This window comes from Myodes glareolus, chromosome 15 (assembly GCF_982192425.1).
Source record: "Myodes glareolus chromosome 15, mMyoGla1.1, whole genome shotgun sequence".
Taxonomy (NCBI): Eukaryota; Metazoa; Chordata; class Mammalia; order Rodentia; family Cricetidae; genus Myodes; species Myodes glareolus.
This window is the reverse complement of record NC_142040.1, coordinates 11,722,887-11,745,529: the sequence shown is the minus strand read 5'-3', so window position 1 is coordinate 11,745,529 and position 22,643 is coordinate 11,722,887. Positions and strand designations below refer to the sequence as shown.

Sequence of the window (22,643 nt, the reverse complement as noted above, 5' to 3'; positions counted from 1 at the left end):
TTGCCTTGCTGTAGATGTTTCAGTAGCTGTGGAAATGTTCAGCAGTATGGACTTCCAGCCACTGAGAACAATGTGTGAAACTGGGCTTTTCCTTGTAGAAACTGAGCCACTCAGTAAGACATGAAGACTCCATGGCCCAGCTAGAGGCCTGTGGCTCCTCTGTAGGGCTCTGCCCATAGACTCTCATGTGGATTTTACCTTCTGCAACACATTCTTGCACCTCTTAACAAGTTATGTATCTTGATTTTTGGGCGTTTCACATGACAGGATAAAAAAAATTGGGGGTATTTAGGTATTGCATCATCTTTCCCTTTACATGTGGGGAAACTGATCCATGAATACCCTCCTCTAAAACTTTGGGGGTTCATTTTTTCTCCATATTTAGGCTCAGCTTTGCTGAAAATTATCAGCAATCTGGCAGGTATTTGCCTTTTTCTGATCCGTGCAGATGATGCTTTTGACCTCAGTACTGAAGGCACTGCCTATGGTCCTACATTTAAACTTTTGTGCACACAGCATCAAACCAGTCTTTTCTATAAAGAGTCAAAGAAACTCAGGCTCGAAGAACTGGATGTTGACCCAGAGAACCTGCTTATTTCACTTTTCTGGGTGAAATAAACTTGGAGGGACATTTTACCATTGGAGAATTTTGCATACACTTATCAAGCACATATGGATTTCCTTGATGGGTAAAGCACTGTGAACATGTGTGGAGTACTGGAAAGTAGCAAGACCTGTAAGACTAGGAGGGTATATGGGAGGGCTTTGAGGAAGGAAAGGGAAGGGAGAAATGATGTAATTACATTATAATCTCAAAATTAAAACTTAAAAAAGCAGCTGTATTGCTGATAATATTTCATGTAGTAAAAGGAAAAGTAAGGAGTCATAAAGACAGAGTTTCTACTAAGCACAATTTTGTAAATAAATTTTAAAGGGTTCATTCAAAGAGGCAAAGGCTGAGTCGGTGCTGACTATGGCAAGGCATCAGTTACTCTGCGATTATAGTCTGGATATGTTTACAGCTTTTCACCTCAAATATCTATATGTTTAATCAACAAAGTCCATTTTCACTGCAGATCTGTTTTTAATACTCAGGTTTGAGCTACTTTACTAACTTACCAGATATATACTTTTCTGAAAAAAATTAATTAGGTACTGAAAAGCTTGTATACAAATTAGGATTCAGGTACTAACATTAGTCATAGCATGAGAGCCTTGAGTATAATCCTTTTATGCTACAGAATTAATAGTGCTTGATTGATAAACAAATCTAACAATAGTCATTTTTCCCTATACATCTGAACAAACAAAATTATACATGCACAGCTATTTTTCTTAACTATCTGGCAAGGCATTGATTGTTAGAAAATTTCTGAATCAGTTAAGACAACATTTAGCCAAAAGTTAAAGCATGGAAAACGCTGGTGTGGGCAAAGCAGATACCATTCTAACAAAAGCTTTAAAATCACACAGACGTTGAAGTCTTACCGTTAGGTTTCATGCACTCTGCTTCCTGCAGCTCATTAGCTTTAGCCCTTCAGTGCTGTTGTCGAATTTCATGTGCATGGGGAGGGGCCGATGTGTCATTCAGAAACCAGCCTTTACTTAGGTCATGATACTCATGTATCTGGTCTCTGCATACAAAACGTGTGTAGAAGGCAATTCTTGTGTTGTTTTCCTGTACTGTGATCTGTGTGAGAACTTCCTTCATGTTGCAAAGGCTGTTCAAATTTAGGGCATGTCACATAGATTTCTCTCTTTCTCCTGTGAACTCTTCTACCTCGGAGTGAACTTCTCCATGGCAACTCTTTGAGATAATGTAATTTCAGTATCCCATAGGGGTTGCTTTCTAAACGCACTGCCCGTGGGATGAGATGGCCATTTTATCTGTCTGACTTTGCAATGCTTCTTACAGCAAGCCATCACCGAGAGGGTTAAGGTATGTTACTGTAGCGGTTACCAGCAGATCAGCCATCTACTTTTGGTACTTACAGGAATTTTATGACTCTTGATCATATTATCAAATTCTTCATTAATTTTTTTGTATTTTTCTTCAGTGCGTGGGGTGAGTGCATAAGAGGAGTCAGGATCAGGGCTTTCAGAGCCTTTGTTTTCCTTCTTGTTCAATGCCTGCCAGGTTCAGAGAAATATCAAGAGTAAAAAAAAAATGAAGGGTGCTTTGAGTACTTACACACAATCTTTGCCTGCTGATCATTAGATCAATATCTTCATTAATTTTCCTGTACTTGTCCTCAGACTCAGGGCTGTGACCTACTGAATCGTCCGCATCGGGATCTGGGCTGTCACAGCCATTAAGGCCCTTCTTTCTCAATGTCTGAAATACATAATGTGGAAAGTTCAAACCTCGACAAAGGTTGTAAGAGACATTTAGGGATATTATATAAAGTCAATCTGTCTAGCATTTAAGATTATTATATATGTTATACTATAGCTTTGAAAAGAAATCACAAGGAGAGATTGAATCATTTCAACAGGGTGTTCATTAATAGTTTAAAAAAGGAACAAGTAACCACTATGTTTGCAGCTAAATTCGGTCAATAAACAAAGAAGGTGAAATCTCTTGATATGGAGTTAAGACAGAAATATATAATGAAAAACAATTACAACCCAACCCAATGTGCAAAGTGCAATGCAATATAATCATCTTTTCCCACAGAAATATAAGCAGTCAGGATGTTGCACAATGAATTCAGATTTTGAGATGAAAAAGGAAGAAAGGTTGCAAACACTGTTTCTGGATTTAGCGTTGCGGTTGACATTATTTTTCCTTTCCACCCCTGGCACTCGACAGCAAAAGGGCATAAGGGAAGCCAGCTAATCACGAAGCACTTACAAGGAAGAAGCTCATTTGGAAGAATTATCTTTGCTTGTTAGAGTTCTGTGTAAGTGTGAGATTCTGTATTGAAATTTTCAATATTGAGAAATTATCTTTCCAAACAGGAGCTAGAAACAACGTTGGGATGGCTAAGCAACTTAGGACTTCATTATCCTGGGCTGAGTTAGAAATACAGGATTATATAGGCAACCAAGTCTGGTTATCAAACAGCAAAGACGTCCGGTTTCAGCTGACTAGGGATCAGCCTGAGAGTCTTCTGACACGAGAGCGAAGCCGGTGGCTTAGTGCCAGCCTCCTGTCTCCCGACGTCGTCTGCTCTAGTTTCAGCTGTCACTAAGGAATAAATACTAATAAAACAGCATAGCCATTTGGAAAAGTATGAGTCAGGAGTTCTGAATTTTATTCTTTTTTAAAAAACATGGTTTTTCATGAAACTACATAAAACCCAGTGGACAAAAATAACATTGTGGTTTTTGAAGATCATAAAACTTTTGATTAATCATATACCTTGACATGTTAATAATTAAGAGACTTACACACGCTATTTCTTATTTTTCTTGGTATTACAAAGGTTGGTTACAAAGTGATGCACAGTTATCTGTCTCTCACTAATGGGAAGTCCTACAGCGCCAATCCATGTTAAATACAGAACTCAGACATAATAAAAAGCAAAAACTGAAGCACCCAGTCAAGGGCCTGAAAATCAAGATAACAATCCATCCCTAATTGATGCATTTGGGGAAAATAAATGATGTCATTTTCCAAGGGAATGTCCAGTTTAAAAATTCAAATCCATTGATTTTTATCAGTGTTCAACAATGTTACCTAAAATTAATTCCTGAGGCATTGAAGACTTGTACTTAAAATGAAACTGAGAACTAGAATTTCTCATACATCTAGGATATAGTGCAGATCTGTAAATATTTATTAATGTTATAGTGGTATAATATAATAAACATATGGTTACAGTTTATTATGTGGTAAGATGTTTGAATATTAAAATGAATATTTTGACATTAGGTGGTAAATTATACATTTGCAATCTTGGATAATTTTTAATTGGTGGGGCCACCTGCCCCCCTCTCATGAGTTTACAACTATAGATTTTGGTCTAGAACAAGAACTCATCATGAATTTCTACAATAACACTAGAATGGACATCACAAAACACGGGGATAATAATTCGTTTACTAATGTCTTACATTTAAAACTCCTTTGTTAGTACTATATTAACCAAACAAACATTCTACTTGTGGTATGAATTATTGTGTGTTTTTGCTTTGGCCTCTACAGCTTCTTGAGCTTTTAAGGAAACAGAGTATCCTGCATTACATTCTGTGTGTGTGTGTGTGTGTGTGTGTCGTTGTTGTTGTTCAGAATTCACTTACAGGACTGGAGAAATATCTCATTGCCGCACAAGCAGGAGGACAAAGTTCTTCTAAGCCAAACTAATGTAAAAGAGCTGGGCTTGATGGTGTGTACCCACAACCCCTCACCCTGGGACAGAGGATAGAGAAGGCAGATCCCTGGAGTTAATTGGCCAGCTAATCTATCTTGAATAAGGAGCTTCAGCTTCAGTGAGAGGCCCTGCCACCAATATTAAAGATGGGGCATTGTCCAGAAAGGAGATCTGATATCAACCTGTGCCTTTGATGTGCTCATGCACCACATGCATCCACACCCACATGTACATCTTCACATACCCACACTTACAAGCATTTAACATCAGACACACAAAACACATAGAACATACACAAAAACTCACATACACAGTTTTAAAAATTCATTTATTATGGAGAAAAGTAGATAAGATAAAGAAAATATCTAGTAGCTTCCAAAAATTACTTATTTATATTGTATTAAGCATGTTAAGATAGTCTTATGAAAGCCTTTAGCTTAAAGCCTCATGTGATGTTAATTTAGAGTTTTAATAGGCAGTAGATTTTTTTCAATGTGTGTTTTACACAATAAATTTATTGTAAAAAGTATTGTTGTTTTGATATGCAGATTTCTGACAACAGAACGCAAGGGTTAGAAGAGGCCTATCAACTGTCATTACAATCCATCTGGCACATACATGCGTGCTAAATATTCTCCCAAAGCTTTGGGTGGGTAGATACTGTGGCTTATAAAAATTCAAACATTGCTTATATTTTATCAAAAATACCTCTACAAATATTAACTCATTCTGTCTCATAAGTGATTCATGAAGAACTTAGGAAACATTATGACAGATCTCAAACAAGTACTGTCAACCATAGCAGCTAAAGTTTTGGTCATTACTTGGAGACAAAGAGGAGTGACTGACTTTTCCTTGTTGAAGTTTTTTGCTTTTAAGAAATGAGAAATAGGACCTTCCCTGTTGGACTCAAGTTCAACTTCAGCAGTTCACTCAACACTTGTAAATATTAGGTTGAAAATTTAATCAATTAGGTTTGGGGGAAAATTTCAGGATGACAACAATTCCTAAACATCAATTTCTTTTTTCAGACGAAATTTTACGTAGTCCGGGCTGACATTGAACTTGTTATATAGCTGAAATGACCTTGGACTTTTGATTCTTCTGCCTCTACCTTCCAGGTGCTAAGATTACAGGCATGTGTTATCATTCTTGGTCTATACTGTGTTGTGGATAAAACCCAGGGCTTTGTCCTTGGGAGGCAAGACCTCTACCAACTAAGCTATGCTATCAACTTTTAGTCAGGAGTTGAAGAGTCTGATGGTCAACAAAAACTTGATTTATGGATTAAGGAAACAAAAGAATCCCTAGTCACTTTGTACCTGAAGCATGATGTGAATTACTAAGGCAGACAAAGTTGGCAGCATGGATATGCAACGAACAGGGGGAAACCAGCAGCTGATTTTCTCCCAATAGATTCTTCTTGTGTCTGATAACATTATCTTGCAATAAACATGACTGGTATGGAAGTAATGATTTAAGCTAAATTGTGTGATTTTCAAAAAAGGGCTTTTTGAGACCTAGAAACACAAAATCTGAGAGTAAATTAATATCAAGCTCTAAATGTTCATAATCACATAACCAGAACACTGGAAAAATTGTTCAAAAATATTATCCTCAGCTGAGTGCTTGCATAACATATTTCTGCCAAGAACAAATGATTATGGTGGAATTATAAAGCTTGGAAAATGGAAGTGGTGGCACAAACTTGAATACCATAGTGTGAATGCAGAACTAGAGAAATGGTTTTATCTTTATTATATGAAAATCTACAGCTGTTTAATGATGACAAAGGAACTACTGTTAGCCCCAGCCAAGTCTGTCTATTCACAGTAATGAATAGTCAATATGAACGAAAGGGCTTACTAAATGGATTCAAAGCGTATTCCTATAGGACTTTTCCAGCAGAATCAAACTCTCTGCCATTGGCCTCGAGAGTGTCTCTGATCTTTTTATAAATGTCTTTGGTCAGGTAATGTAGGCATTCCGACAGCCATGCTTTAACAGAGACAGAAGTCGTAGACGGGACCTGTATGTATGTACGGTGTTCCTCAGATGATATTATGAAGAAATCTTTTCCTGTGTGCCAAGAGAAGGCGAGGTATCTACCAAAAACACCAACTCCAACTCCTTACTACATCTAAAGAGACTCCGCCCCCATCCCCCGAGAGACCTCCGCAAGTCTTCACGGAGCCTGGATACTGAAACCAGCTTGCCACACAAGAGTGACACTTCTGGGATAGATGAACCGACTGCAGAGGCTTCTGGGGTATACTCACAAAGTCGTGATTGTCACACAGTGAGCGGAGAGCAGCCGCTCCCAGAGAAGTAATTAGACTGACAGAAGGTGACATCCCCAAACAATACATGGGAGAAGTCCAGGCAGGTAATCCAACAATTATGTGGCATCTCTACGCCCAGATATGTGGACATATGGACCTGCATCATTGCATGTGTTCACCAGGAAAACCTGAAATATGTATAAACCGGTGATCGATGACAGGTGCTTCAAAAATTCTAATGAAATAGATGTAGGGTAACAGATTCTATTTCATTACTGAAAGGAATATAAATGAAAAAGAATGCCACATGGAGCTGTATTTCTTGTCTTATGCATTATGTTATCAACGTGACAATCTCTTCCCTACGCAATGATTTAAACTGACTTAGCTATGCATTGTTTTAATTCTTAGTTTTCTTTTTAAAAACCATCTCTTCTTAGTACAAAAGAGGTACCTAAATCATTGGCCCTTTTCAATTCTATGAAGCTATATATCTCATCTTAAGGCTATTTAAGTAGGATTCAACATTCCTTTCAAAGAACTACAATCTCATAGCAAGAGCTCAAACCAGCCAATTTCCTCTCCGTCTGCAGTTTCAGTCCTGAATAACGTATGTTTTCATTGTCTTCTAATTTTTATCTGTGCCTAACTATACAGCTGAAATTTAAAACCCTTTTGTGAAAACCCCCAAATTACTCTCATTAACCTTTGTTAAAATCCAAATAATCACGCTTTCTTCCATAACGGGTGCTTCCCCGACTTTAGGGTGTTCATGTGTCAAGAACACATGCAGGCATTATTGCTGTTAGTTGCATGGATATTGCGTTCACACAAAAACCAAGGAAGAAAATTCATTGACTTAGGAAAGGCAGCATTCTTTCTTCTGATTTTAAGTCCTCTGGGCCAGGTGAAAACAAGTTCAGCAGGCTTACTCACAGGAATCATTTAGTTGTAAATGAAATGAAGGCTGGGTGAAGGGACTCCAGGCTCAGGACACGTTGTCGTCTGGGAAGGGCTACCCTAAGATGCTCCTTGAAACCTGGAGTTAGGTCTATAAAGTCCAAGTTACAATGTCTAAATCGGGACACACTAATATACAATATATAATTATGTTATGATTTCTAACAGAGCTCTTGGGCAGGGGATGACTAAGTGCCAAGAAATTTCTCTACAAGTTTTAATAATCAAAACTGTAAGCATCATCTGTGCCACATTTATGTATTCCACAATTCTCTTTTGTTCTTACTCCAGAAATAAAAGACACGTCGATATACTGTGAATTTAGTATAATCAGCACTTCAGTCTTAATCAGATGAGTGAACTATATACATGAAAAATTAAATCATAACAAATTACTTGTGATGAAAATCTTTAAAAGTTGAAAATAGAAAACTATCACACTGTTTACATCGAGATTAACATTAATTCTAAGCATGTCTTTTCTTCTACTGGTGAAAGGTGTGTGTGTGTGCGTGTGTGTGTGTGCGTGCGCGTGCAAGGAACTACACATTTCAGTGGTTTTTGTTTTGTTTTAAGATTTTATTTTTTCTGTTATTTTAATTTTTAAGTAAATTTTTAATTAAAATAGAGTTACACTTTCTTCGTTTTTCCTTCCTCTTGTGCTCTTCCTCCCACCCTTCCCATGTACCCCTCTCAAATTGATAGCTTTTTTCATTATTTTTACACACACACACACACACACCTCAAAGGAAGTTATGCCACTTGGGCTGACAACGCTCCTCATAAGAGTCATAGGCTAACAAAACCCCCAGTACCATATGTGAGAAACTTCCTTTCATATGGTTGGTCAAGGTTGTCCATTATAGACTACTGATGTAGCCCTTGGTTGCCTCCCATAGATTGAAAGCAAGGCCCTATTACTAAAGACAGCGCACACTTAGAACAAAACACTCCAGTAATTCAAGGCAGACCTAACCTGAAAGCCTGTTTTCTAGGATTTAACTTCTGTGGTTTCCGAAAACACTGAGCAAGCTGCCAAGAGAGGAAGCACTCTAGTCCTGTACGACTGCGACGTCCACAAACCATGACAGTGACCATCATGGTAAGATGTGAATAAAGGTGCAATAAGTGGCACTTACATGTTTGTGGCAACCAAGACTGTCTCTTAAGGTCCACTTAGTAGCAGGGAAATCATACCTGGTAATAGAAACCTAAATTCCAAGGATTAGTGACCTTGGTAAAGAATCTACTAACAACACTTTGCTAGATAGCGTCATTCCTTACTACATTCTAAATTTTATTCTTATACCTACAGGTAAGTGCAGCTACCACCCATCATTAAAGATATATCTCTGAATAAAAATGCAGAGTTGTAGGGTTCAGTACCACTGGATAATTTATAAAACAACTCCTTCACCTAAGTCTCAGGAAACATTTGAGAAAAGGGGACCTAAGGATGATGAGGGCCAGAGGATCAAGGAGTTTTCTAGGCAAGTGTGATCCTAGGAATGTCAGAAGTAACACCTATAAAGTCTCACCAACCTGACAGCCTGATCCTGAGCTGAACAAGGGCACAAACAAGAGACCTGTCAGAGTAGATGGGGAAATGTCCATGGGGCCTCAATGCTACACTACAAAACACAGACAGCGGAAGACCGGGAGTAGGAGACTTCCACAGGGAAGAGCACACCAGCTGGTCATCCAGTACTAAGTGGTCAGCTCTGAATACACACAGACAAGCAACAGTACACAGACCAGACAATTTATATCTACAAATGGGCAGTACATTTATATACATAGATAAGCAGTGGTGATGTTGAAAGAACAAGGAGGGGTTAGAAGGAGGAAAGGAAAAGGGGAAATGATGCATTACAATCTCAAAAATAAAGGAAAACAATAAAATGCAGCTGACTTTTATAACAAATGGAGACCATTGTGGATTTTATTTTTGATTATGTTGACAGGTATATTTCTGTGTGTGGGTCTGAACATGGGGATGCAGTGCCCATGGAGCCAGAAGAGGGTGTCGGCTCTCTGGGAGCTGAACTTAGACAGATTAAGGGACCAAACTTTCCTTAAAAGGTAGCATTAGAGGGACTAGAGAGATGACTCAGAAGGCAGGAGTGTGTACTGCTTTTCCACAGGGCCTGGGTTGGGTTCTCGGCACCCGAGTTGGGTGGCTCACAACCACCTGTAACTCTAGATCCCCAGGATCTGTGCCACTGGCCTCTGCTGGAGCCTACAGTCTCTGCTTCTCTCTCCTGTCTCCTAATACATACAATTGAAAAATAAATACAGTAAAGCTTAAAAAATACTGGAGTTGAAGGATTTTTCCAGTAAACTGTTTTATAGTAATATAGGAGACATTATTTAAGGACTTGAATGGTTTTTAATTTATCAATTAAATAAGTATTGATAAATATCATCCCATGCTTTCTAATGATCACAGATAATTTCATGTAAGCATTTAGATATGACAACTCCTAACGTCACTTAGACTGCAGTGAGCATGAGCCCAGGGTCCTGTGACTCGCCTCCTGCCTCCCAGAAGGTGGAGAACCGTAGTGCATAAGCATGTCAGAGCCATAAGCATGTTAGAGCTGGGCTCTAGGAGTAAGTCAAGTGGTCCCTAGTCCTCCTCCGAAGTGCAGCTGACGTGCCACCGTGTCAGCTTTGAACTTCTCGCATCCCACCGATTTCACACATTTTCTGTTATAGCCCCAGTCACTCACTATTTATCATTTATGTGTCTGCCCCCTTGGGTGCATCACAGGGCCCTTAACAAAAGCTTTCCCTGTATTTTCTTTGGAATTTTGCATGCAACAGTCTGACAACCTTTAGGTGCTCAACTCAGCAAACGGTGTGGAGATGAAAGGGACACGCATTTCCTCGTCAGTGGCAACGTTTGCTGAACTTTCTCAACTGGACTGAAGCTGCCTGGCTGTGAGGTGGGGCCAGCAGTGGGATCCAGACCACTTAATGTACACTTGCCAGCTGCTACTCTGTCTTGGGTGTTGCCTCTGGTCCTCCAGATGTGAATCGGTTTTCTGAATATATGGTTCAAATTACTACATGTTTCTTGCTACTCTTGGGAGCTTCTTATAGCACAGGGCTGTTTACTTGTCAGGCTGGATTGCCAGGATGTAGCATGGAACCTGGGACGTGGCAAGACCTTATTAGATGTTTGGCGCATAAAGGACAGGCTTAAATGTAAAAAAAAAGAAAAGAAAAGAACATCCAAGTAACAGGAGGAAAAAGATCAGTCTTAGTGCAATGGTTTCTTTATGGGAATTTCCCTGTTTTTACTCTTTTATTTACTGCTTCATATTACTTTTAACACTCGGCATCTCATTATTTTAACGTAATCATTACAAATTTACTATTTTTGAAGCGTATAGGTTTTAAGGCAGAAAACAATACAAAACTGTTCATAATTCATAATTTGTAGTTTCTTGCAGCTCAGGTGTTTCATCCTTTATCCCATTGCTTAAAAATTGGTGGTTTGATTGACATTTAAACCTCATGAGAGGTGACGATGCTTCAAAGACTGTGAAGAAGTTGTGAGGAGGCAATCTCTCTTAAGGCAAAAGGAAAGGGAAAATGAAATTCATGGTAGAAAAGGGGAAAAGGGAGAGGCTTTTTAAGCAGAATGTAAACCATAAACAAAGCTAAACAAACACATCCTAGGAAAGAGCATGGGAGAAGGTCTATGAATGTGTGAATACACACATGCTCAGTCAGCATGCTCCTTCAGTCCTGGGCACAGTTCGCCTCTGCTTCCCCAGAAGTGTTGGAAGCTGTTCTAGGGGAACACCCTACTCTTCTAGGCTCAGGATTAATCTTATTTTAGAAGCACCTTAACCTGGGGGAGAATTTGCAAATATGAGTGATTCCAGAGCCAATAAGATGATCCAGACTTCCTTAGGACAGGGGAGCATTTTAGAGTCCTCATGGGTCTTCTGGTGTCCAGGCGTCACGGGTTTGGTGTAGAATAGCACTGAGCTGGGAAGTCAGACACACTTCAGCCATGTGACATCTGAATCGGAGATCAACCTAAAGCTAAATATTAAACGGCAAGTATAATGTGGGCCTGATATTTTCATAAAGTCAGTCAAATTCAAGATGAATCTGAAAAATAGCTGAAGTTGATGATCTCTCAAAAAGGGAAGGGAAAGAAAAGCAAGCCAGCATGAATTCAACAGCACTGAGAAAGAGAGGAAAGGAATAAATTAACAAAGATCAGGAAGCAGGTTTTGTGAGCGCATGAAACGTGAATGTGACTCCATATCTGAATCTTTTCGACTGTGGCACTTCCGCTGCAAATCTGTTACAGGGGAAAAGTCTGAATCCAGAGGCACTGGAGCTTTAAAAATAATTCCTCAGTGTGTCGTCTCCTATAAACCTATTAACAAAAGTCGATGCATACGCTAGCTTCAGTAATTACACTAAGGACGAACTGTGACTTTTGTTTCCGAGTCGTTTCTTGTCTAGTCTTTCATTCGTAAGTATGGTCAATGCATGACATCATTTGAAACAAGAATGGCCTATCTCCTACACTCTCTTCCGTGGCAGTGCAAAGCTGTCACCATCACGATGTGCCCCAATTTCTACAGGGGTTAGAAGGATCTCTGTTTATTTCTATTCTCATTTTGTTCCTTGATTCTAGTTTACCCCTTATTCTAGCCCTCTGTCAGGAAATATTGTAACTTACTGTAGCCAGAAGCCCGGAAATCATCCTCATTTTCATCACCCCCTCCCAGCTGTCCTCCACCTTGCTCTTCTGTCTCATGTTCTCAGTCTGTTGGGTTTTTGAGCCCACTTTCCACACCAGCCTCCTTTATGTGTCTGGCAGGGTCAAATTAAAATGAAAATCTAATTGCATGATTGTTCTCTTTACGAAGCAAGTTGGCAGCCAACAGTCATGTTACACACAAGCTTGTGGAGCAGACTCTCCACCTGCTTTTCTGGCCTGTTTCCCCTCTCTTCCAGAGTACCGTGCTTTGACCAAGGGGACGTCTTCCTGTAATTCCCCAAGTCTGTAGGAAGTTGTCAGACAGTCCTGATCGGCGCTATTCGTCCCTGTCTGCGATGTCCTTGCTCTCCCTGCCCTGGAGACCATAGCCACCTTAGAAGTGCTACCCCTAGTGCTTGTATCTTTCTTGCTCCTGAGGTTTTGGGGGCTACTGCTACCTGAAATTACAACATGGAGAACAAAAATATTTTTGAAGAACCAAAGTATTGCAACAGGTATCTTTGTATCCTTATTTTAGGTTTCTTCAGGAACAAAGTGCTGCCCTTGGTGTACACAGGAAACTCTCTGTTGGTTGGATCTCTAGTCTACTGTTGGCTTTTCAAAAGGCAGAGGATACACAGGTTTTTTTTTTTATTTTTATTTTTTTTTTATGAAGCAACAACCAACAACGACAAAGATTTGAGGCTAGCAATGGATTGGATTCGCTTGTTACTACATCAGAAGGAGACATATAAAACTTTATTTCTAAGGCAATCAGCGACTCCCAAAATTTAGAAGCTACATTATATCCTTGCCAAAAATGCTCTTCCACTGGGCCCTCTGAAGACTGAAGAGAATTAAGAGCCCTAATGGGCTTGACCTTGGCACATTTTCCCTACCAATGGGAAGTTCCTCTCTTTGCCCTTCATCCAAAATATAGTTTTCATGTCTCCAGTTCCAGGCCCAACATGAGCCAGTAACTGAGACAGAAATGACTTATTCCCCAAGTTCTTTCCCATTTCTTGAGTTCTTAACTGGCAGGCATGGAGCACTCTAAGGCCAACTCTAGATTCTGAAGACAGACTTCACTAACTGTATCTTCAACCTCTCCCCCTACCACCTGATCACCTCCACTTCGTAAACCAGCCCACTGCCATCCACTGGTCACAGTCCAGTCTCTACTGAATTTTGTTTACTTTTTGGTTATTTTGCAGTGATTTGATGGCAAAGGTGGAAAACGGCCTCTTATGCACCACCACTCCCGGGCCTGAAAACTCTCTATGTCCTAATTCTGAGTCTGAAATAGAGCATCCCTGAGACTAGCATTAACAACTCTCCGTATAGACTGGCAATGCTTTCCACTCCCTTTCCTGACATGTTAGAAAGGAACTAAGGTCCTTTCTCGTTCCTTTTCTATTTTCTGAGGAATAGGTAGTGTCACAGGGATGGTGTCAGGATAGCCTGTGAACCAGTCTCTATGGATACCCAAGGAAGTAAGTTAGCACGTATGAGAACAAGTCACAGTATCTGTGAAACGTGATTGTGTCCAGTACATGGATATCATTCAACAAATAGTATTGTTAATAAAAGGATAATGGGATCTAAGGCTTCAGTAACAGTGGTACTTATTTAAAGTGAATTACGATGGGACCTGAAAACACACAGGGAAACTTATTAGATTTGAATGCAGGGTATTCATTCCTTTTACCTCTAGCAATAGCCACCACAGATCTCCAGGATCCCCTATCTATTCTCATGCAAAATTTAAAATATAGAAAGGAAAAGGGAAGAACAGAGGAGCCTGGGGTTAGTGGAGAGCAAGGGATACAGCTTGATTAGCCTTATCGGGGCCCTGGAAAAATAGTTAATACTTTTTTATGTTTCTCTACAATTGTATAATTAACATTTATTTCATATCTGTGTGCTATCTCTATTATTGTTCTTATTTATTTTTTTGTGTTGTTTTTAGATTGTAAGATTAATGCAGACAGGAAGTCTCTAGAGGGCTGTCTGTTCTTGGCCATTAGCTGAGGATCTGACAGTAGGATGTTGCCACAGATCAGCTAACTCTTCTGGACAGGCGTTCTACAGAAGGAAACTGCTAAGGACAGCCTGACAACATGCAGCAGGAGTCTCAGACAGGCTCAGAAGAAGCTGGTGGCTAGAAGCCCAGCTTTGCTCCTTAATTCAGCAAAGAACTTTCCTTGCAGAGGCGGTCATGCTATGTGTCAAAAGCCAGCAAGCCAATCTGCAGCCCTATCATCATCATGACCACCACCATCATCACGATCATCATTATTTCCAACACAAGACATCTCCCAGAACTTTGTTCATATAACGTTAGTTTTCTCATCTTATTGGCTAAGACACTGTCTAACTTTTGGTAACAGCCGCTGCTTTTTGATTAGGCCGGCCAGTTAATGAGGCAGACAGATAGAGCATGTTGGACTCCAGCAGACTTGCCTATGAGCAGGAAACCACAGCGACATTTCTTAGTGAGCAGAAAACAAACAAACAAAAAAAACTGGAGAAGCTCAGATCTGAGGAAAAGGCTGTGCACAGATTTAGGCTTAGAGCATTGACCTGGAAATAGTGACCTAGGTGTCTAGGGTTGTTGTCAGTAGGTGAATGAACAGAACTCCATTTATCCACTCCCATATTAGGCAACAGGGATTTCCTATACACCAGGCCTCTGAAAAGCAAGCAGAAAAGATAGAACGCTCCTTCTTTCTTTCCTGCCATAAGTTTATACTGGCTTCTACCTCGTGTCTCTCCAAGCACATTTTAAACCACAGTGTCTGAACTCGCAGGAAACTCAGAGTGAAGCCTGCACCCTCCGGCTTTATCTCATTACCACAAATCTATTATGTGGATCAAGAATAAGTGCTGGATTTTATGTTCAATGGTCTCGAGTAGGTGTCTAGTGGAAGGACGCATTATAGGGCTCTGTTATTTAGTGATCAAGGGGCATCAAGTAAATAAAAGGTGCTTAAAAATAAATATGCTCCAAATCCCCCAGACAGACGCTTAGCCTCAGCCTCCCTCTTAGAGCATGGGCTGCGCTTACAAAAAGCGCATCAGCACCGTCTCCCTTGCTGCCTCCACCTTCTCCCTGTGATCCTACCACCGCTTTTCCTGCCTCAGTTTATGTTCCAGACCCAGCTTCCTGAGGGCACAGCTGCACCTTTTCACTGAGTATTCCTAGTACCTGAGAAAGACTTGGTCCCATAGATTTTTATGAATTAATGCAGATTTTAAGAGTTCATTAATAAAAGGGTCACTACTTGCCTTCACAACAACACAGTGATTTCCATCTGGTATGAGTTAAATATCTGCACAGTGCTTCTAGCGCCAGCATCAAAAGTGCCAGTAGTGTTTCTGAGTGAGGACCCTCAGCGCAGCTTTCCACAGGGACTTGCCCTGAGGTTGGCTGGATCATTTGTTATTTGGTGGCTCCCGTCTCTAAGATTCAGGCTCTAGTTCCTGTTATTTTTACAGTATTAGTGTAGAGAGCCAGGTTTTATTAGCACAGACAATTATAAATTGAGAATAAGGATTAGAATAAATATGATGTAATTATAGAACGAAAGAATCTGAAAACATCTAGTGTATTCCTTGTAGAAACTGGAATCTTCTCTTTTAGATTAAATACTTACAAATAGAAACACATTTTATTAAAAGGTGTTTTATAAAGCCTGGTGGTATTACCAATATATCCTGAGCAAGACCTAAATAGACTAATGACTGCTATTAATTAATGAACAAGTTGAAATTTTAAATTTTTCTAACTTTTTATTTTCAAATTAATTAGTTAATAATTGAAATAAAATTTATTTCAATCTATTTCCTTTAGCTAAAGATTATTCTCTCTCTCTTTATATATATATATATACACATACATATGTGTGTGTATCTACATATATATATATATATCTTATATGCATATCACTCGAAAGGTTACAAAACTTTAGACAAGTCACAGTTCACAAAGTTGTCCTTCCATAATTCATACTTTTACACAGACAGTAAAACTAAGTTTCTATTCAGTTACCTTCATCTTAAAACAGTGCTACAAAATTTAGAAAGAACACTGCGGAATTTATAGAAGAAAGCTGCAGAGAGACACCGTTGAAGAAGTGGAATAGCAACAACGGAGATTACAGAGAAGATGATGGTTGATACACATCAACCATTTTCTGGGGTGGAGAAAAGGAAAGAATGGATGACTGTGTCAAGGGAGAAGTTTTGAGAAACACGGAAGGCAACACAAGCGAGCCCACTAAGTGCTGCTTAGTCTGTCTGCTGGCTTACGTGGGGTTAGCTTTGCGCTGGACGATCTAACACAGCTCTGTCACAAGCCATCCTCAGAGCTGTTCATCCTGACCTTCACTAGCATCTGTTGTCTAAATCAGAGCAAGAAAGCGGGAGCCCCATGGAGCTCCATGAAGCAGTCTGTCCTCTGGCCCCAGAAGGCCTTCTCTGAAGAGTCTCTGAGAATCAGGTTTCTGTCCTTGCAGGCTTTGACTGTCTGTTTTAGAGACGATGGCTTCAGGAATCTTACGCCCTGTCCATGGAAATACTCTGCAATCTGACTTTTAAGATGCACATTACAATTTTCATAACTTATGAAGTTTCAGTGATTTTTGTAAGTCTATTGATGAATCTAGAAATTTTCATTTGCACAATCATTTCTTCCACATACTTTACCAGGTAATTATAAAATTATATCTGCTTCTATGACATAAAGAGGAAATTAAACCAGTCTTCTTTCACTATCAAAATATTAATTTTAATACTTTATCTAAATATTATCAATAAAACAAATCATTTATGGAGTACTTATCTGTGTCAAGACTAAACCTTGAATGGATTTTTTTAAAATATATACAACCATATATCTATTATGGTTGCTATGCTATGGATGCCAATAAATAGGCATAATTTGGTTTAGGAACTCCCTCAAATTTTGGATTGGTTAGCACATAATCCAGTTTATGAACTACAGGTGAACTGAAGTGTTTCCTTCCTAAAATTGAGTGGTTATTATTATTAATTTTTTTAGAACTCTGATGTTTATGCAAGCTTGTCTAATAGGAAAGATTACCTAGGGGCTGGGAATGTAGCTCAAAGGTAGAGTGTACCTCTAAGACATGCAAGGCCCTAGGTTGAATCCTTCCACCAAACACACAAAAAAATGTGAATTTTCTTTGTATATACCTTTTGACCAATTTGTCTGATAATTTTTTTCCACAGAAGGAAATACCTTTAATAAATTTTTTTTTTTCTGACAAGTACTCTTATGTGGGATATTTCCTGTCAATACTACCATGGCCAGTGGATATATGACAGCCCCTTCTATTGCATCTCTGTAACATAGTTCTCATTAAAATGAAGTGTAAAAGGAAGGGAAAGAAAGACAGTTGCATTTCTCTCAGCTCCTAAGGCTGGAGGGATTCTGTTTTATGACACAGGCTGAACTTCTGGGTACATCTAAGCGCAGGTCTACTGTAATGATTATGACACTCCTAGGAACAACTCCCAGTCTCAGTTGTCAAGAAAAACAGGTTTTAATGATTTATTTTGGGAGAAAGTATACTGTACTGATTAATCTAACTGCTTAGTTCTCTGCTTCAGTTTGCCTGGACAGGTGATTTTAAATTTGCCCCTTTTCCTGGTTTGAGAGAATTGGTGAAGAGAAAATTGCATACTTTTATGAACAAACAATTGTTGATCTCTGTGCAAGGCTGTGTGTCTTGGAGAAATCTTGCATGCATCCTAACAGTTCATTTCCTAGTCACAGTGACATAAGATGTTCCTTTTCCTCATTTTCACACAAATGCAGATAGTACTGCTTTACCTTCTAGGCTGGATGATGGGAAAAGTAAAGGAATTGGGTGTAAAAGTTTTCAATTTTCTTTCAACAGTTAAGAGGAAGGCAGGACAAAAAAAAATATACGATCTTAAGGGAAAATTTCCCAAAGTTGCAAGGGAAAGGGGAAAATTACAGAACTTCAAGAAGGACAGACTTGGGCTTTTGCATCCTGTCAGAGAATCTGCACTGTTGGTAAAGCCTGGGGACCTGACTCAGCAGAGAAATGCCACCCACAGTCACCGACTGTCTCACAGTTGTGAGCTCCCCTCTTCTCTCTGGAGGCTTCCACAGCAAGGAATACTCAAGCCTCTCTGACGGGAAACCGGATTTCGTGAAAACTGAAATGAAACCACGCTGTATAATAGTTAAAGGAGTTTACAGTGAGCATGCTCGGAGTTCTGCATGGCTTTAACAGCAGCTTTCTGGTGGATAAATAATATTAACCACTTAACGGTTTCGAAATGCCTCAGCCTGCCATCACCGTTGCTTTGAATAGTATCTCACTTCTTTTTAAAGATCACTGCTGAAAGATGAGGGGAAACAGCACCATTAAAAGAGGAAGTAGAACAGGGTTCAAAGCCTGTTTCCATGAGGTAATGTGCATTATTGACTAATCATCAAAGAGATCCTGTCTATACTGAAATGGAGCATGAGGTTAAGGCAGGTGGTCGGGGGAACTCAGAAACCTTTTTTCAAGCCTTGCATCATTTTATTGCTGAAGCCAAATGGTTAGACAAAGATCAATGAAAGTTTGTTGATCTGACACAGGAACTTGTGCTTAGTGAAATGGAAGTTGCGTACCTGAGTTCAATTGCTTAGAGCTGCAGGTTTTATCCATTTATGAAAACAGCAGGAGCTGTGTGTGTGTGTGTGTGTGTGTGTGTGTGTGCGCGTGCGTGCGTGCGTGTGCGTGCGTGTGTGTGTGCGCGCGTTTAGATGCACATATGTGGATGCAGCAGGAAGATAAAACTTAATAATCTCTTAAATTATTTCTCTGTAGATGCATTTCCTATGTCCCCAGAGTGTTGGGATTAAAGGCATGCACCACCACCACCCAGCGTATTTCCATATTGCTATTATTGCCCTTTTTTCCTCTAAAGGAAATAGTTCAATTTAGTAATTAGAACCCCAGGAAAGCCAGGTTGTTTCATGTTAGGTTGTTTGCAAACTGAATGGTGGATTCTAATGACACACAGATTTCTTCCCCTAATCACAACCTACCGATTTATTATCAGACAATTTACTACTATTTTCTCTAATATAAGTAGAATTTCTCCTATTTGCAGGAACTCGGTTATGGAAAGTGTTGAATCGTTTCTCTGGGTTTCAAGAACTTGTTGTTTTCTGATGATTGAATAACTAGTGTCTTTACCTCAGAGCCGGTGGTCAAGTGTAGACTTCAGAACTACTTGTTTGCTGCACCTCCAATCAGAGAAAGGCCCTTCCCCCAGAGCTGTCTATCTATGTTGTCCTTATGGCACAAGATAGGCGTGGTTCAGAACTAACATCAGTGATTTAGAAAAACTACTTTTCCTCTACTGGCAATATATATTGTGAGTGTGTGACTGGAATATTTAAAACACCTGCTGTCCTGGAACTGAGCCAAATGTATAATACATTAGCACATGCTTGGTTCATTTCCAGCAGCATGTATCATACTCCCATCAAAATATGGAGGGAGCTGGCATAGAGACACTTTAGAGTTTCACCAGAAGCAATCAGGGTACACATGTATTTTTATCATTAGCAGGATCACCACACTAAGCACCATTGCCTGGATAGTATTTGAATGAGATTAATTATTTTTGAATCAGAAAGGAATCAACAGCATAAGAGGGGTACTATGTGTCAGCTTTGCCAATCACTTTCCCGGTCTTTTAAAGCTCAGTCTTCTTGCCTTCCACCCCCTCTCACTCCAGAATGACAGTCCTCTTCCTTGGTGCACATAATTAGAAAGGCAAACCAGGGCTTGGATTGTAACTTTAATAAAGTTCGCTAACAGAAACGGGTCTAGGCATTTCGTTTGATGGAGTTCTACTCATTTCTTTTGCAACATTATTATGATGTTCTTTAACAGAATTAGTTTTTCTTTTGTATGTATTATCCTAGTTTAAAAGTCAGTAAGCTGTCTGCCTGAGGAATTGTATTACATAACATTTATCCATCTATAGTACTTCTCAGAATGACTTCATTTCCTGTGCCGTGAATTCAGCTCAGGTCCTTGAACACAGTGTGGTGGGGTAGGCTACCACTGAACTACATTCGTTCACAAGAGGACAACTTTAGGATATAAAAACAAAATACACTGCAGATTTCAGTTGTGTGTGTGTGTGCATGTGTGTGTGTCTGTGTGTGTGTGTGTGTGTGTGTGTGTGTGTGTGAGAGAGAGAGAGAGAGAGAGAGAGAGATTTTAAAAATTGCCTAAGTTGACATGACTAAAGAGGAGCAGCAAGTAAAGAAATGGTACAGCATGTCTGAAGATCATGCACCCTGCATATGCTAACAACCATGTATATTACTTGTTAATTACCCAGAAAGACCAAATTTGAAGTCATGATTTAGAAAGCAAAATTTCAGTGGAGATTTTGAAACATGCCAAGGTCACAGTTTATGCAAGTATAGAAGACTGGTTTGTGTGTCTCACCTCTCATCTTATGCCACCCAGTGTAGTAGTGAGAACGCTGGGCTTTCAGACTGCAGACTTCCCATAATACAGAAAGCTTAAGGCTTCTCGTTTTTGACAGTATGTATGGGGTCCTGATCTGTTTGTGTGGTCATTAAAATTGCACATCCTCTTCTAGGAAATTCCAATATCTCCAATTTAATGTACGATGCTTAAAGAACTTAGAAATATGTGACCTGTAGTCGCTATAATTTTTCTCTACTAAATATGATAAATAGATTTCAGAGAAATGCATTGTACATTATCATTGCAAATTGAAGTCATATGCATTAAAATGTATTATGTACAATCATAGATATTTACAGGGTGACTGAAACAGCTTGTGGTATACACATACAGGAAAAGGTTTTAGATTTTCTAACATGTCTACACATATTATTTATGCAGATTAAACTAGTTTAGCACTTTTTAAAAATAATTCTACCGTTTCTATTTTGAGATAGTTAATTTTAGTGAAACCTTCCTTAAGTTTTTTTTATGTTATTCTCTTTCTTGAGTCCACGGTGTCTTTTCCAGACCTATTTTCATCACCTGTAGCTCCACATGAAACACTTAGTGCTCCTTGTGTCTGACTCCTCTCCCTTACAACCGCATTCTGGTCTCTTCCTGGATGTGAACACTGCATGCACTGTATGCTAATCCTTTGTCTGACTTCCCTCTTCCCATGATGCACTGGACCACCCATCTTTTGAAAAGTCTTCCTTACAACTTCTTCATCAGTTTATAGCTCCTTTCTGAAGTCTACTTTTCTTGGGTCTACAATTAAAATCCATGACATTTTTAGGACTGAATATTCTGCTTCCTACTAGGTATTGGTTTATCACATACATCATTGACATTACTGTCGTGACTATCATAAACTTTACTACGAGCCAGACACCTGTTCCAAGTATTAAAAATGCTCATACTTCCAAACATCATAGGAGTCATGAGTGAATTATCATTATTAATCTCATTTGCAAACAAGGACTTTGGGATCCAGGACACTAACAGTCTTCTCAGGGACACAGAGCTGCAGAGAGAAGCTAAGAACGCAGGCTGGTTTCCCAACTGATGCTCTCACGCATGCTGTGCTGCCCTCCAAACAGTCCACAGCTCTTTCTCTAGTGTTTGGCCATTGAGTCCGGTATATATTTTCAGTATTAGCGAGGTGGTTTTGTGGAGTCATGGACTATGCTGCACAAATGTCTCTCTCCTTGTATGGCTGATTTCTGAGCTTGCTCTGACTCTAATAATTACTGCTTGAATAAAAATATCTACAGCCAAAAGTAAAAATTTAAACATATACAACAAAATGTCATTTTTAGATTTGAGAGTAAAATATAATTAAAATCCCAAATACATTAATGATCCACAAAATAAATCCAATTTAATGATTATCCCTAATAAAAATGGTCATATTGCTTTTTTTAATTACTGCAGATAACAGTACTCTATTTTCTTTATAAGCATCTGCACACAGAAGTGGAATTTCCGTTGTTTAAACCAACCTGCTTGTTTTGTTTTGACTTCTGTTATAGATATAGTCCTAAAGTTGTTTCAAGTCCCTACAGATTAGGAGGCAGTCAAATCGATAACACCTACATAATACATAAAGGATGGATGCAAATTTTATAGCAAAGAAATTAATAATTAATTCATATCTGTTTACTGTAACAAAAATTTGTTGTCAGCTCTTTCTGGTTTAACAATGTTTGAGTCAAGATTGATAAATTATATATGAAAATATGACTGTTTAAGGGGAAAATGCAGCTAACACAATTATATTTTATGATGTTTGTGAATGTCACAGAAGCTA

General features: G+C 39.2%; 1 protein-coding gene across 17 annotated transcripts in view; it reads right to left on the bottom strand.

Annotated features, from left to right (window-relative positions):
- Positions 1-22,643, bottom strand: part of Mef2c (myocyte enhancer factor 2C) — a 148,444-nt gene that overhangs the window by 38,700 nt on the left and 87,101 nt on the right. For 13 of the 17 annotated variants that reach the window (XM_085676889.2, XM_085676883.2, XM_085676884.2 and 10 more), the window contains one exon: positions 2,192-2,335. In XM_085676889.2, the coding sequence (XP_085533015.1) occupies positions 2,192-2,335 (144 nt within the window). Of the gene's footprint in view, positions 1-1,992; positions 2,131-2,191; positions 2,336-22,643 lie in introns of all 17 variants that reach the window. The other 4 variants (XM_085676893.2, XM_048455845.3, XM_048455849.3 and 1 more) reach the window with 2 other exon arrangements.